At 43.3% G+C, this 12,184-nt stretch overlaps 1 protein-coding gene across 1 annotated transcript in view; it reads right to left on the reverse strand.

The window, feature by feature from the left end:
• The window catches only part of LOC128379733 (voltage-dependent T-type calcium channel subunit alpha-1I-like), a 229,896-nt gene that overhangs the window by 74,795 nt on the left and 142,917 nt on the right, over window positions 1-12,184 (reverse strand). Inside the window, 7 exon segments of the mRNA XM_053339364.1 lie at window positions 438-503; window positions 505-522; window positions 524-558; window positions 2,082-2,086; window positions 5,674-5,774; window positions 7,111-7,609; window positions 8,334-8,404. Of these exon segments, the coding sequence (XP_053195339.1) occupies window positions 438-503; window positions 505-522; window positions 524-558; window positions 2,082-2,086; window positions 5,674-5,774; window positions 7,111-7,609; window positions 8,334-8,404 (795 nt within the window).

The following is a 12,184-nucleotide window of genomic DNA, read 5'->3' on the forward strand; positions in this document are numbered from 1 at the left end:
GAAGGAAAGAAAGAAGATAAAGGAGGAGGGAAAGGAGGACGGAAGGAAGGAAGGAAGGAAAGAAGGAGGGGAAGGAAGGAGAGAAGGAAGGAAAGAAGGAAGGAAGAGGGAGGAAGGAAGGACCAAACTAATTGAATGAAGACTTTATCTATCACCTTCTTCTTCTAATACTCTTTATTTATGTATTATTGTTTTACTATTAGCTCATGTAGGGATGATACACCTGAGGTGGTTTAACAAGTTTAGACACTTTAGAAATTGAAAACACAAATCAGGAGTCATTTTTAGTGTGTGATAAAGTCATGAAGGATTAAAACAGTATTTCAGATCTTAGCCCTAACAGCACTGTTACTTTACAGTTAGTAAATATGACCAGTCCCATGCTCTCAGTGGCTAACAGCTGACAGCTCATTTATACAGAGTGATATTCTTCTTACCAGGCTGCCTTGCAGGATCTTCGGCCTCTCTAGAGCCACTGTGATGCAGTTGAGAAAGATGAAGGCCCAGAACCACGTAGTCAAAACAGCTTATGGGCGATAATAGACTGGCAGGAGCATCCTGAACCTGAGAGAGACAAACAAACAGAGAGAGGTAGAGGACAGGTGTGAGGAGAAGGTATAATTTATTCTGGCTGTGTTTCACTTTTTTAACCCTCATGTCGTCCTCCCCGGGGGAAAATAGACCCCATCTCTTTTGACTGTTCCTTCTTTCCTTCCTTCTTCCCCTCTTTCTTTAATTTTTCCTTCCTTCTTCCCCCTCCACCCCTTCTTTCTTTGGTCCCTACTCCTTCCATCCTTCCCTCCCTCCCCTCCTTACTCCTTTCCTCCCTCCCTCCCTCCCCTCCTTACTCCTTTCTTTCCTTCCTTCCCTTCCTTCCTTCCTTACTCCTTTCATTCCTTCCTCCTTTCCTCCCTCCCCTCCCCTCCTTACTCCTTTCCTTCCTTCCTTCCTTCCTTCCTTCCTTCTCTCCTAAATTCCTTCCTCTTTTCGTCCTTACTCCTTTCCTTCCCTTCCCTCCCTCCTTACTCCTTTCCTTCCTTACTCCCTGACTGCATCCAAACAGATGAACGCTTTTCAATCCACCTCAGAGAAAAAGTTTTAGCTGTTTCAATAAGATTAGCTAATCAGAGTGAAAGGAAATATAGCAAACTGCTGACACATGATATCCTGCAGTAATGCTTGGATAAGCCTAGTGTGATAAAAAAAAAAGAATTAGAAGCACATTTTTGGGAGCCCAAGGTGCTTTAAAGAAGTTGTAAAGACTTGCATGATTGTAGTTTTGTCCAGGGGATGAGCAGATATCAAACATGTCCCATAAACAAGCTCGTTAGACGATGCAGCTCTGGCTTACAAGATGTTGTTAACTTGTAATTAGGTGGCGTGAATAATAATGTAAAATGCTAAACATGTTATCGAGCTGAACCACACGGGGAGAAAAACACATTATTACAGTACTTTGTATTATTCAGATTCTTGGTTTGCCTTTCTTCTTATTTGCTGTATGTGTGTTAATATGCAGCATTCGGCCTCTGAGAGTTTTACAAGATGAATCCGAGGTTACAAGAGAAGAGAATTATCACATGTAGATTCTTTCTGTGGACTCTACTAGACTTCTTTCTTGTGAAAGGAAGGAAGGGAGGGAGGGAGGAAGGAAGGAAAGGAGTAAGGATGGAAGGAAGGAAGGGAGGGAGGAAGGAAGGAAGGAAGGAAGGAAGGAAGTGAGGGAGAGAGGGGAGGAGGGAGGGAGGGGAGGGAGGAAAGGACGTAAGGAAGCAAGGAAGCAAGGAAGGAAGGAAGGAAAGGAGTAAGGAGGGAGGGAGGAAGGAAGGATGGAAGAAAGTGAGGAAAGAAGTATGGAAGGAGGGGAAGAACGAAGGAAAAATTAAAGAAAGAGGGAGAAAGGAAGGACCAAACTAATTGAATGAAGGGAAGGAAGGAAGGAAGGAAGGAAGGAAGGAAGGACGGAAGGAAGGAAGGAAAGGGGAAAGGAGTAAGAGAGGGAGGGAGGAAGGAAGGAAGGAAGGAAGGAAGGAAGTATGGAAGGAGGGGAAGAACGAGGGGAAGAACGAAGGAAAAATGACTAAACCTTCTTTCTTGTGAAATTTTGAGCTGTTGGGAGCCACAAAAAAATTAAAAAAGTAGGAACGACTAGTATAGTGTTGTTTTTCAAATCTTCTTTTCAAATCTTCAGCTTCATAGTCAGTCACACAGTAAGCAGCTACTTAGTGAAACTCTCACACATCTCATCTCCTCCGCTAGCTCGCTAGCTATTAAAGGAATAGCATTTACCAATTTTCTTTTCTGCACCTGCTCTCTGGGTAAGGAAATCAATGTGTTAATCTGACTGCTTTTCCTCCAGACTTGGCAACTCTGTCCCTTTATCTATCGATTCAGATCTGGCAGTCCTGTCCCCCTCGGTATTGATCGTGACCCGGGGCTTTGCTGGCGTAGGCACTTATCCTGCCTGAGACACAAACTCTGATGTCGGCTTGTTTCTACTTTTATTTGTCTGTCTGCTTCCCTCCATCGCTTAGTTCTTCTTCTTCTTCTTAGGTACAAACACACACACACACACACACACACACACACACACGCTTTAACACACACGCTATGAGGCATAGACACACATAAACCTTCCTGTCATCAACCCATCTTTTTTGACTCTACCTTCCATCCTTCCTTCCTTCCTTCCTTCTTTCCTTCCCTCCTTCCTTCCTTCTTTACTTTCCTTCCGCTCTTCTTTCCTTCTTTTCTTCCTCCCTCCCTCCTACCTTACTTCCTCCCTCCTTTCCTTCCTTCCTTCTTCTTTCCTTTCTTTCCTTCTTCCTTCTTTCCTTCCTTCCTTTCTTTCCTCTCCTTCCTTCCTCCCTTCCTTCTTTCTTTCCTCCCTCCCTCCCTCCTACCTTCCTTCCTCCCTCCCTCCCTCCCTCCTACCTTCCTTCCTCCCTCCCTCCATCCTTCCTTCCTTCCATCCTTCCTTCCTTCCTTCCTTTCCTTCTGCCCTTCTTTCCTTCCCTCCTCCCTTCTGTCCTTCTTTCCTTCCCTCCTCCCTTCATTCTTTCCTTCCTTCCTTCCTTCTTTCTTCCCTCCCTCCCTGCCTCCTACTTTCCTTCCTCCCTCCCTCCTTTCCATCCTAATTCCTTCCTTAGGCTCACTTGTTGGTGCAAACACACATATGCTTTAACACACATGCTATGGCACATACAGCATAAACAAGGCATAGACACACATATGCTCACACGTTCCCACATATGTAAAGTCATTCACACATACACATGCATGAACACGCAAAACCGTGGATATGGCCTAACGTTAGTACACACACCGCCAACACACACATAGTCCTTCGCTTGACAGATGGCACCTGCCAGGATGCCAAAACACAGCCCTGGGGCCTGGCTTCCCTTAAGTGGCTATCAGCACGCAGGGAATCGGGTGAGTGAGCGAGTGGATGACTGAGTGATTCTTCTTTCATGTTGCTTTCAGGGACGTTTCTACCAGCAATGAATTGAAAGCTAGGAAGCAAAAAAAAAACAAAAAACAAAAAAAAAACATGATAACACAGACAAACACAGATGAGCACACGCAGACACACACAAATTGGAGCCAAGAGTCAATAACGCTGTCTAGAGAAGAAGAAGGAAGAAGAAAAAATGCTTTGGAGGGAAAAAACACGGCAGGCGGCGGCATCGCTTTAACAAGCCATTTGTGAAACCAGAAGACAGCAGTTTTCTCTGTTTGAACAGACAAATGGTTTCACTACCAGGCTCCCTGTTCTTCTACATTATCAGGGCAGAGCTGGTAACGTTCCCTAACATTTGTTTTCAGGGCCATTGGTCTTGCTTGTCGAGTCGCCTTTCCACACTGGGGGTTTTCTCGGCGCGTTAGTGCTGAACAAAGAGGCTTGGTGGAAACACTTTGCCAAAGCAAGCTATGGTAAGTATACTGACACATCCACAGACATGCTTGTCACTTTAGTTTTCTTATAGGGAAAGGTTAACTTTGCTTTCTCACACATGCTATGGCAGCACACTGAGGCATAAACAAGGCATAGACACACATTAACCTTCCTGTCATCACCCCGTCTGTTTTGACTCTTCCTTCCTTCCTTCCTTCCTTATTTCCTTTCCTTCTTCCCTCCTTCCTTCCTTCTTTACTTCTTTCCTTTCCTTCCACCCTTCCTCCCTTCATTCCTTCTTTCCTTCCTTCTTTCCTCCCTCCCTCCTCCCTCCCTCCCTCCTACCTTCCTTCCTCCCTCCCACCTTTCCTTCCTTCCTTCCTCTTTTCCTTCCTTCCCTCCTTCCTTCTTTCCTTTCCTTCCGCCCTTCTTTCCTTCCCTCCTCCCTTCTTCCCTTCATTCCTTCCCTCCTCCCTTCATTCCTTCTTTCCTTCCCTCCTTCTTTCCTTCGTCCCTTCCTTCTTTCCTCCCTCCCTCCTACCTTCGTTCCTCCCTCCCACTTCTCCTTCCTTCCTTCCTTATTTGTATGGCACATTTCAACCATTCATTCAAGTGCTTTACATTACACATAAAAAGGTTATTAAGATAGAAGATAGAATTAAGATCGAATGTAAAAGGAGCACAAGGTTATATAAAATTAAAAAATTGAATAAGAGAGATAAAACAGGAGAGTAAAAGTTACAGTGCAGTGTAAAATAGTAATCAAAAGCATACCTCAAATTTGACTTACTGTAATAAAAGCTCAGTTCAATTCCAAATGATCAATGTGAAGTGGATCAGGGTTTTAAAGCTAAGGTCGATGGATGTTATGTGTCACATGGTTTATGGGAGATGACGAAGGGGAAGGATGAAGGACGAAGAGGAGAAAAGCAGATAAGGTGTGACTTAAGTAGTTCTTGGAAATGAGGAGGTATGAGGGGGGGGGGGGGGGGGGGGGTCTTTGTTCCTGAAACTATTTAACCCTCCTGTTGTCCTTAGGTCAAGAAAGGAAGGAAGGAAGGAAGGAAGGAAGGAAGGAAGGAAGGAAGGAAGGAAGGAAGGAAGGAAGGAAGGAAGGAAAACCGTAAGGAGGGAGGGAGAGAGGAAGGAAGGAAGGAAGGAAAGGAGTAAAGAAGAAGGGAGGAAGGAAAGGAGGAAGGAAGGTAGGGAGTAAGGAAGGAAGCAAGGAAGGAAGGAGTAAGGAGGGAGGGAGGAAGGAAGTAAGGAAAAAAGAAAAGGAGTAAGGAGGGAGAGAGAGGGGAAAGGAGTAAGGAGGAAGGGAGGGAGGAAAGGAGGAAGGAAGGAAGGAAGGAAGGAAGGAAGGAAGGAAGGAGGGTAGGAAGGAAGGAAGGAAGGAAAAGAGGAAGGAAGGAAGTAAGGAAGGAAGGAAGGAAGGACGGAAGGAAAAGAAGAAGGAAGGAAGGAGGGTAGGAAGGAAGGAAGGACGGAAGGAAAGGAGGAAGAATGGAAGGAAGTGAGGAAGTATGGAAGGAAGGGAAGAACATAGGAAAAAAGAAAGAAAGAGGGAGGGAAGGAAGGAAGGAAAGAAGGAACAGCCAAAACAGATGGGGTCCATTTGACTATCTAACCCATCTACTACCTACTTTTCTAAAGATTAAAACAAAACAAATCAATCATCTACAACTTTGGATCTCCTTGAAGGAACGTGCCTTTAATGTAAATCCTCCGTAGTCTTGACTAATGTTTGTTTTAAGGGGGGGTTGAACTGAACTCACCTGTTTTGAGGTGAGAACATGTAGACAGACCACTCTTCTCTGGTTTCACACCAGTCGGGCTTGTACACCTCCATCATCTTTTGGATACGGAAACACAGACTCTGGAAGGTAGAGGAGGGAAAAAAAGAGATGAGAAGGATTGTGAGGGAATGTTAAGGATCAGCATTAGCAAACAAATCAACTGCGGTGGCTTCCTGTCTAAGCTTTTCAAAATAAAACCTTTGTTATTGTGCTCTTATTATCATTAATAAAGTTGGGGCTGTGAATTACGGGAGATTCCCAGGAGAAAAGACAAAACGGGAGGGCTGCGGGAGATGAGTCTAAAATACGGGAGAAACCCGGAAAAAACGGGAGTGTTGGCAGCTCTGATATTACTAATATTGACTCATCATGACAGTAAAATAGTCCATCCTAAGTCAATCTACTGCATTAGAGTAGTAGTTCCTCTCTCAACCAGTAGAAGATGTTGTGAACTGCTGATTATGCATGAAAAAAAATACCGTCATATACCATGAAACTGCTTTTATTTTGAAAAATACTGTGATATACATTTTTGGTCATACCGCCCAGCACTAGTTTAGAGTTCAGCTTGTTAGGGCAGCTGTAATTATTAACATGATCAGACTTTTAGTTAAAATTGCTATAGCTCTCCCTATTAACTCTGTTTTACTATTAAAAAGGTTCTCCATGGTGAAATTAGAAGATTTTAAAGTGACTACAAAGCCACTTTAGAGGGTAAATAAACCATAGATATTTCTTCCACATTTCAACATCAGTCCCCATAATGATAATAATAGTCTCTGTTTTCAGTCTTATCTCAGCATATTTGGGAATCCAGTGAAGAATTATTATCCATTTATCGACTACTAGCAGCTTCCCTAAATGGAGTCACAGAGCTCCTTTTTCACTTTGACAACATAAACAACAATTTTAAGTGCACATCTACTGTTTTTTATTCTTACTTACTTAAAGCTGCAGTTGGTAAGTCTCATAAGAGTAACTTTTTGTCACTATGTAAAGACAGCATTACATGAAACTAGTAATCTGTAAAACCAGGTTCATTTAGCCCCGCCTACTGCTCCTACTGCAAACTGCCAGAATCCACCGCAGCCGGAGCCAATCAGAGCCAGGATTGTGTCTGATGGCGTGTCTGACAGCTGTCGATCACTGCTCACAAACACAGGCCCCTCCCCCTTCCTCATCAGCTTGGTGGAGGCAGGGCAGGAGTGCAGCGGAGAGGGAGGGGGAGGGATCTGACAGTTGTACTTCTTCAAATTTGATGCAAAGTCCTCTCTCTCCTCAAAGTTACCAACTGCAGCTTTAATACTTTAGCACCTATCTGTTATTTTATGCCATTTCTTTTTTATTGAGTCATCCTGGTGAACAGTGGAAGAACCACTGACAACTAAGAAAACCATAAAACTGCTTTCCACTCACATAGTCAGTCTCATCTTCGAGGTCCGTCCTGTCCTTGCGTGCACTGACTTGAGGGTAAACCTCAGTAATCAAGTGATTGTGATGACCCGGCCCCTTGCCATTACAGTCTCTGTGGTCCACCCCTGAACCACTACCAGCTCCAGACCCTCCAGTGATGGATGCCCCTGCCCCAGACCCGCTCCTCCTCCCAGGGTCCGGGTGGACGGGGGGAAGGCCCGGAGGTTGCCCACCGGCTCGAAGCAGCTCCGGCAGCTCCAGAGAAAGAGCCCGTCGATCTCTTCTCGCAGCGTAGTGCCTCGAGAGAAACACAGCGGGAGGTAGTGGGTGATGTGGGGGGAGAGGATGGTGGGGGTGGGGTGGGTGTGAGAGAAGGGACTCCTGCTCTGCGGCATAGGCGTAGGAGTGGGGGGTGCGGGTGCTGTGCACACGGAGGCTGCCTCCTACCAGAGGAGCCCCGCCGAACACGTAGCTCCTCCGGCCGAGGCTGTTAGAGCTGGACCTTAAAAATACAATTAGGACAAATTCAATATTCATGAACAATCAATAAAGTATCAATAAATCAATATCAATAATGATCACTATTAAGCTTTAACCCTCCTGTCGTCCTCCTGTGTCAAATTGACCCCACCTCCTTTGACTGTTCCTTCCTTCCTCCCTCTTTCTTTAATTTAACCTTCCTTCTTCCCCTCCTCCCCTTTTTCTTTGCTCCCTCCCCCTTTCCTTCCTTCCTTGCTTCCTCCCTTTCTTCCTCCCTTCCTCCTTTCCTTCCTTCCTTCCTTCCCTCCCTCCTTACTCCTTTCTTTCCTTCCTTCCTTCCTTCTTCCTCCTTCCTTCCTCCTTTCCTTCCTTCCGTCCTCCCTCCTTACTCCTTTCCTTCTCTCCTAAATTCCTTCCTCTTTTCGTCCTTACTCCTTTCCTTTCTTCCTTCCTTCCTTACTCCTTTCCTTCTCTCCTAAATTCCTTCCTCTTTTCATCCTTACTCCTTTCCTTTCTTCCTTCCTTCCTTCCTCCCTTCTTTCTCTCCTTACTTCCTTCCTCTTTTCCTCCTTCCTTCTGTCCTTCCTTGACCTGAGGACAACAGGAGGGTTAAGTCATGAAGCTAATAAGAGAGTAAAACAAGAGGTTTCCATGTATGTACAGTACGTCAGGCTTAATGAAGGTATTAAGAATTCATTAAAGCAATAGATGAGATCAACGGCTGGAAGTGAATTTAAATCGTCTACCTGCGGCTCCACACAGAATGTGGATGGTGAGGGCGCCCCCAGTTGTGGTAATTGGAACTGCGACCATGGCGCTAGAATAGACACACAGCAGTACATAGTAATTATTGACATATTTCATATCTCCAAGACAAGAACTGAAGACATCCAATAAATAGGTGGATGGATACTAGACAGCAAACAATGTTTCCAACAATGCATAAATATGTCACTCCTGGAAAGATACATACATGCTATATATTTGTTTACTGACTTATTGGACATGTACTTATACTGTAGATATAGCAGGAAATTTCATTCTGTGTCTAGTTGTGTTTTTGGCGCAAGTAAGGATTATTACCAACATTTTGGGTCTGCTAAATTGCAATTTTACTTCCAAATAAAGCGGTTTAGATAACTGTGAGTCTGTTTACAACCTATCTAAATCATTTGACCGATCACATTTCTACTCCAGGGATACAACATAATTTAGATACGACAGCAGTTAGAAAATAAGACCCCAGTTGTAATAAACAAATATAATCACTAACAATTTACAAAAACTTGCAAAGCCGTTATGCAATCTTAGTTTCAATGTTTTTCAGTCTTTAAAATGTTACAGGTGGAGGATTTGTAGTGAATGAACGCCAGAAGCAGTCTTAGTACATGGATCATACTTTTTCATTGCACAAATCTATTTTATTGAGGTACATTAAATGTGTTATGAATTTTAATGCATGTGATAAGAGATACAAATAGCATCTTACTGCTGCTCCAGTGGAGCTGCTCAGTGGTTACCAGTAGCTGTTATACTGGGCAGAAACCAGTCATTGTGTTTCTATATGAATGTGAAGCAGTGGATAAGCAAAATAAAGCCTTTTTACTGTAGGTCAATCATGTATGAATAAATAAATAAAGAAGTTAATGACTGAACAAAGGAGGAAGGAAGGAAGTAAGGCGAGAAGGAAGGAAAGGAGGAAGGAAGGAAGCAAGGGTTGAAAGGAGTAAGGAGGGAGGGAAGGAGGAAGGAAGGAAGGAAGGAAGGAAGGAAGGAAGAAAGAAAAGGAAAGGATTAAGGAAGGAAGTAAGGAGAGAAGGAAGGAAGTAAGGAGAGAAGGAAGGGAGGAAGGAAATGAGGAAGGAAGAAAGAAAGAAAGAAAGAAAGAAAGAAAGAAAGAAAGAAAGAAAGAAAGAAAGGAGTAAGGAGGAAGGAAGGAAGGAAGGAAGGAAAGAGGTAAGAGATGCAACAAGCATCTTACTGCTGCTCCAGTGGAGCTGCTCAGTGGTTACCAGTAGGAGGAAGGAAGGAAGCAAGGGTTGAAAGGAGTAAGGAGGGAGGGAAGGAGGAAGGAAGGAAGGAAGGAAGAAAAGGAAAGGATTAAGGAAGGAAGTAAGGAGAGAAGGAAGGAAGTAAGGAGAGAAGGAAGGGAGGAAGGAAATGAGGAAGGAAGGAATAAAGAAAGAAAGAAAGAAAGAAAGAAAGAAAGAAAGAAAGAAAGAAAGGAGGAAGGAGGAAGGAGGAAGGAAGGAAGGAAGGAAAGAGGTAAGAGATGTTATACTGGGCAGAAACCAGTCATTGTGTTTCTATATGAATGTGAAGCAGTGGATAAGCAAAATAAAGCCTTCTACTGTGGGTCAATCATATATGAATAAATAAATAAAGAAGTTAATGACTGAACAAATATAGCATATATTAGCTTTTTCAAATGAGATTGCAGCGTACTCAGCAGGCTGTCATCAGTTTAATATGCAAACCCCTGAGTGCCAGTTCCACTTAGAGGAACATAACCAGTCCCGTTTGTTTCCGCATGTCTAATCCTCTCAGCATGATAGACCTAATTATATGTTTTACCCATGGAAAATGTACATGTCGCTTGTCAAAGCCTGAGCCGCTTGCTACAGTATATACCAGAGAATCTATGTATCCATCTCTATAGAAGCTGTAGTGAAGCGTGTATGCTGCAGCAGCAGTTAAATAACAATGGGGTCCGTACAGACCTGCACTGCGGATCACTCAAGAGGAACATTGAGTGTGTGTTTGTGTGTTTGTGTGTGTGTGTGTGTGTGTGTGTGTGTGTGTGTGTGTGTGTGTGTGTGTGTGTGTGTGTGTGTTTCAGACATCACAAATTACTGTCAAGACAATTTGTTCCACACTGTATGGCATAAACTAGCGACAACAGCTACTGTAGCTCAAGCATATTGCATCTAATATAACATTCTCTTATATACAATATGACTGAATATCTGTAGTTATATACACTATATATCTACAAATTCATCTTTTTTTCCAGTCAGTGAATACTCTTTATTGTATTATTCTTTATATTGATTTCTCTCTGCGTAAATGGCAATTTTGCTGACACTGAACTGAGGCTAACTACTGTACCGAAAAAACAAAATCCACTGATCCAGAGGTGAGGTCATTAAACTAAAGTGGAGTGATTGAAGGGGGCATATTGCCATCCTGAGCCCTTTTTCTTAATCTTCTTTTTTCCTGACCAACCCTTTAGCTTTCACCTCTGTTAATACTGTAGAAAATGTATGTATTGAATGTTACGTAAACTGTAAGTGCCAAAGAAAATAAGAGGTAACCTTATCATTATTGAATAATTTTAACCTGTAATTCATTTCCTTTCCTTTCAATATGTTAAAAAAAGAGATAATTTAATTGCATTGTGTTTCCTTATGCCTCATCACCTAAATTTAATCAAAATCCAGTCAGTTTTCCGACCTGCTGTGTGGACAAATAAGCCAAACAGAGCAGCACAGCTTCCACAGAGCTGGTGTCTTGCAGCACAATCAGAATTTCACAGACATGCATCATTCCTCTAAGTTTCATCTCAGTCCAATCATCAGTTTTTTGGGAAACTATAAAAGACAATGGAACGAACAAACAAAAAAAAGATGGGACTGATTCACTGTTCAAATGCAATTTTGTCAAAGAGAGACACTCTCTCACTCCCTCTTAGGCCGCGTTCACACTGCAAGCCAAAATCCGATTTTTAGCCCATCTAGATTGGAACCGGATGCTCTTATGAAGTCTGAACAGTCATAAAACACATGAGATCCGATTTTTGCAAACCACCTTTGGGAGGAAGTTTCAAATCTCATCTGGACAGATGTGTCTGAGTCTGAACAGCTCCAAACACTCATATTGGATTTGACTGTCCGTGACATCTCTCTACGTCTCTACGCTACGTCACTCTATGCGACACCAGACTCACGCTTATTCCAGTTGTTGTTGCTAGGTAATATCACTGGAGGCAACGGAGGACAAAAACATCAGTCCATGGACAGAGGACCAAACCAGATTCTTAATCTTTGGGGAGACGGCTCCGTTCAAGAGAAGCTCGAGGGTTTGTTGTTGCTGTCGCAATTATATGACATCACACAATACACGCTAGATGATGCCTCTGCACTGACAACGTTGCCACGGCAACCTGTCAGATTGGTCATTAATGTGGCCCAGTCTGAACAGAGCCAAATCCGAATTGGACACTTGCTAAAAACAGTGTGGACAGTCAGGCCTAAAAATCAGATCTGAGAAGGAATCAGATTTGAATCAGATTTGCCTGCAGTGTGAACGCATCTTTAAAGCTGTTGTTAAAACTGTAGCAAACCCTCATTATCCATCAGCAACTATCTTGAATGTTTTTATTATTGCAGTGCTATTTTTTGCTCTGAGTGATGTAACTGGTGCTTTCTGATGCTAATAAACTTGGAGTACTGTAAGAGAGGAGTAGGAGACCTAACAGTGAAGTGGATCTCCCACACCCACTGTGTTTAACATTATAACCTTTGAGGTAGGAGCGTTGCTAAACTACAGCTTATCATCTCTCTGGTTTTCATTCCCCTCTATCTTCTTGCCGGGGTGC

Source organism: Scomber japonicus, chromosome 2, assembly GCF_027409825.1.
Source record: "Scomber japonicus isolate fScoJap1 chromosome 2, fScoJap1.pri, whole genome shotgun sequence".
Taxonomy (NCBI): domain Eukaryota; kingdom Metazoa; phylum Chordata; class Actinopteri; order Scombriformes; family Scombridae; genus Scomber; species Scomber japonicus.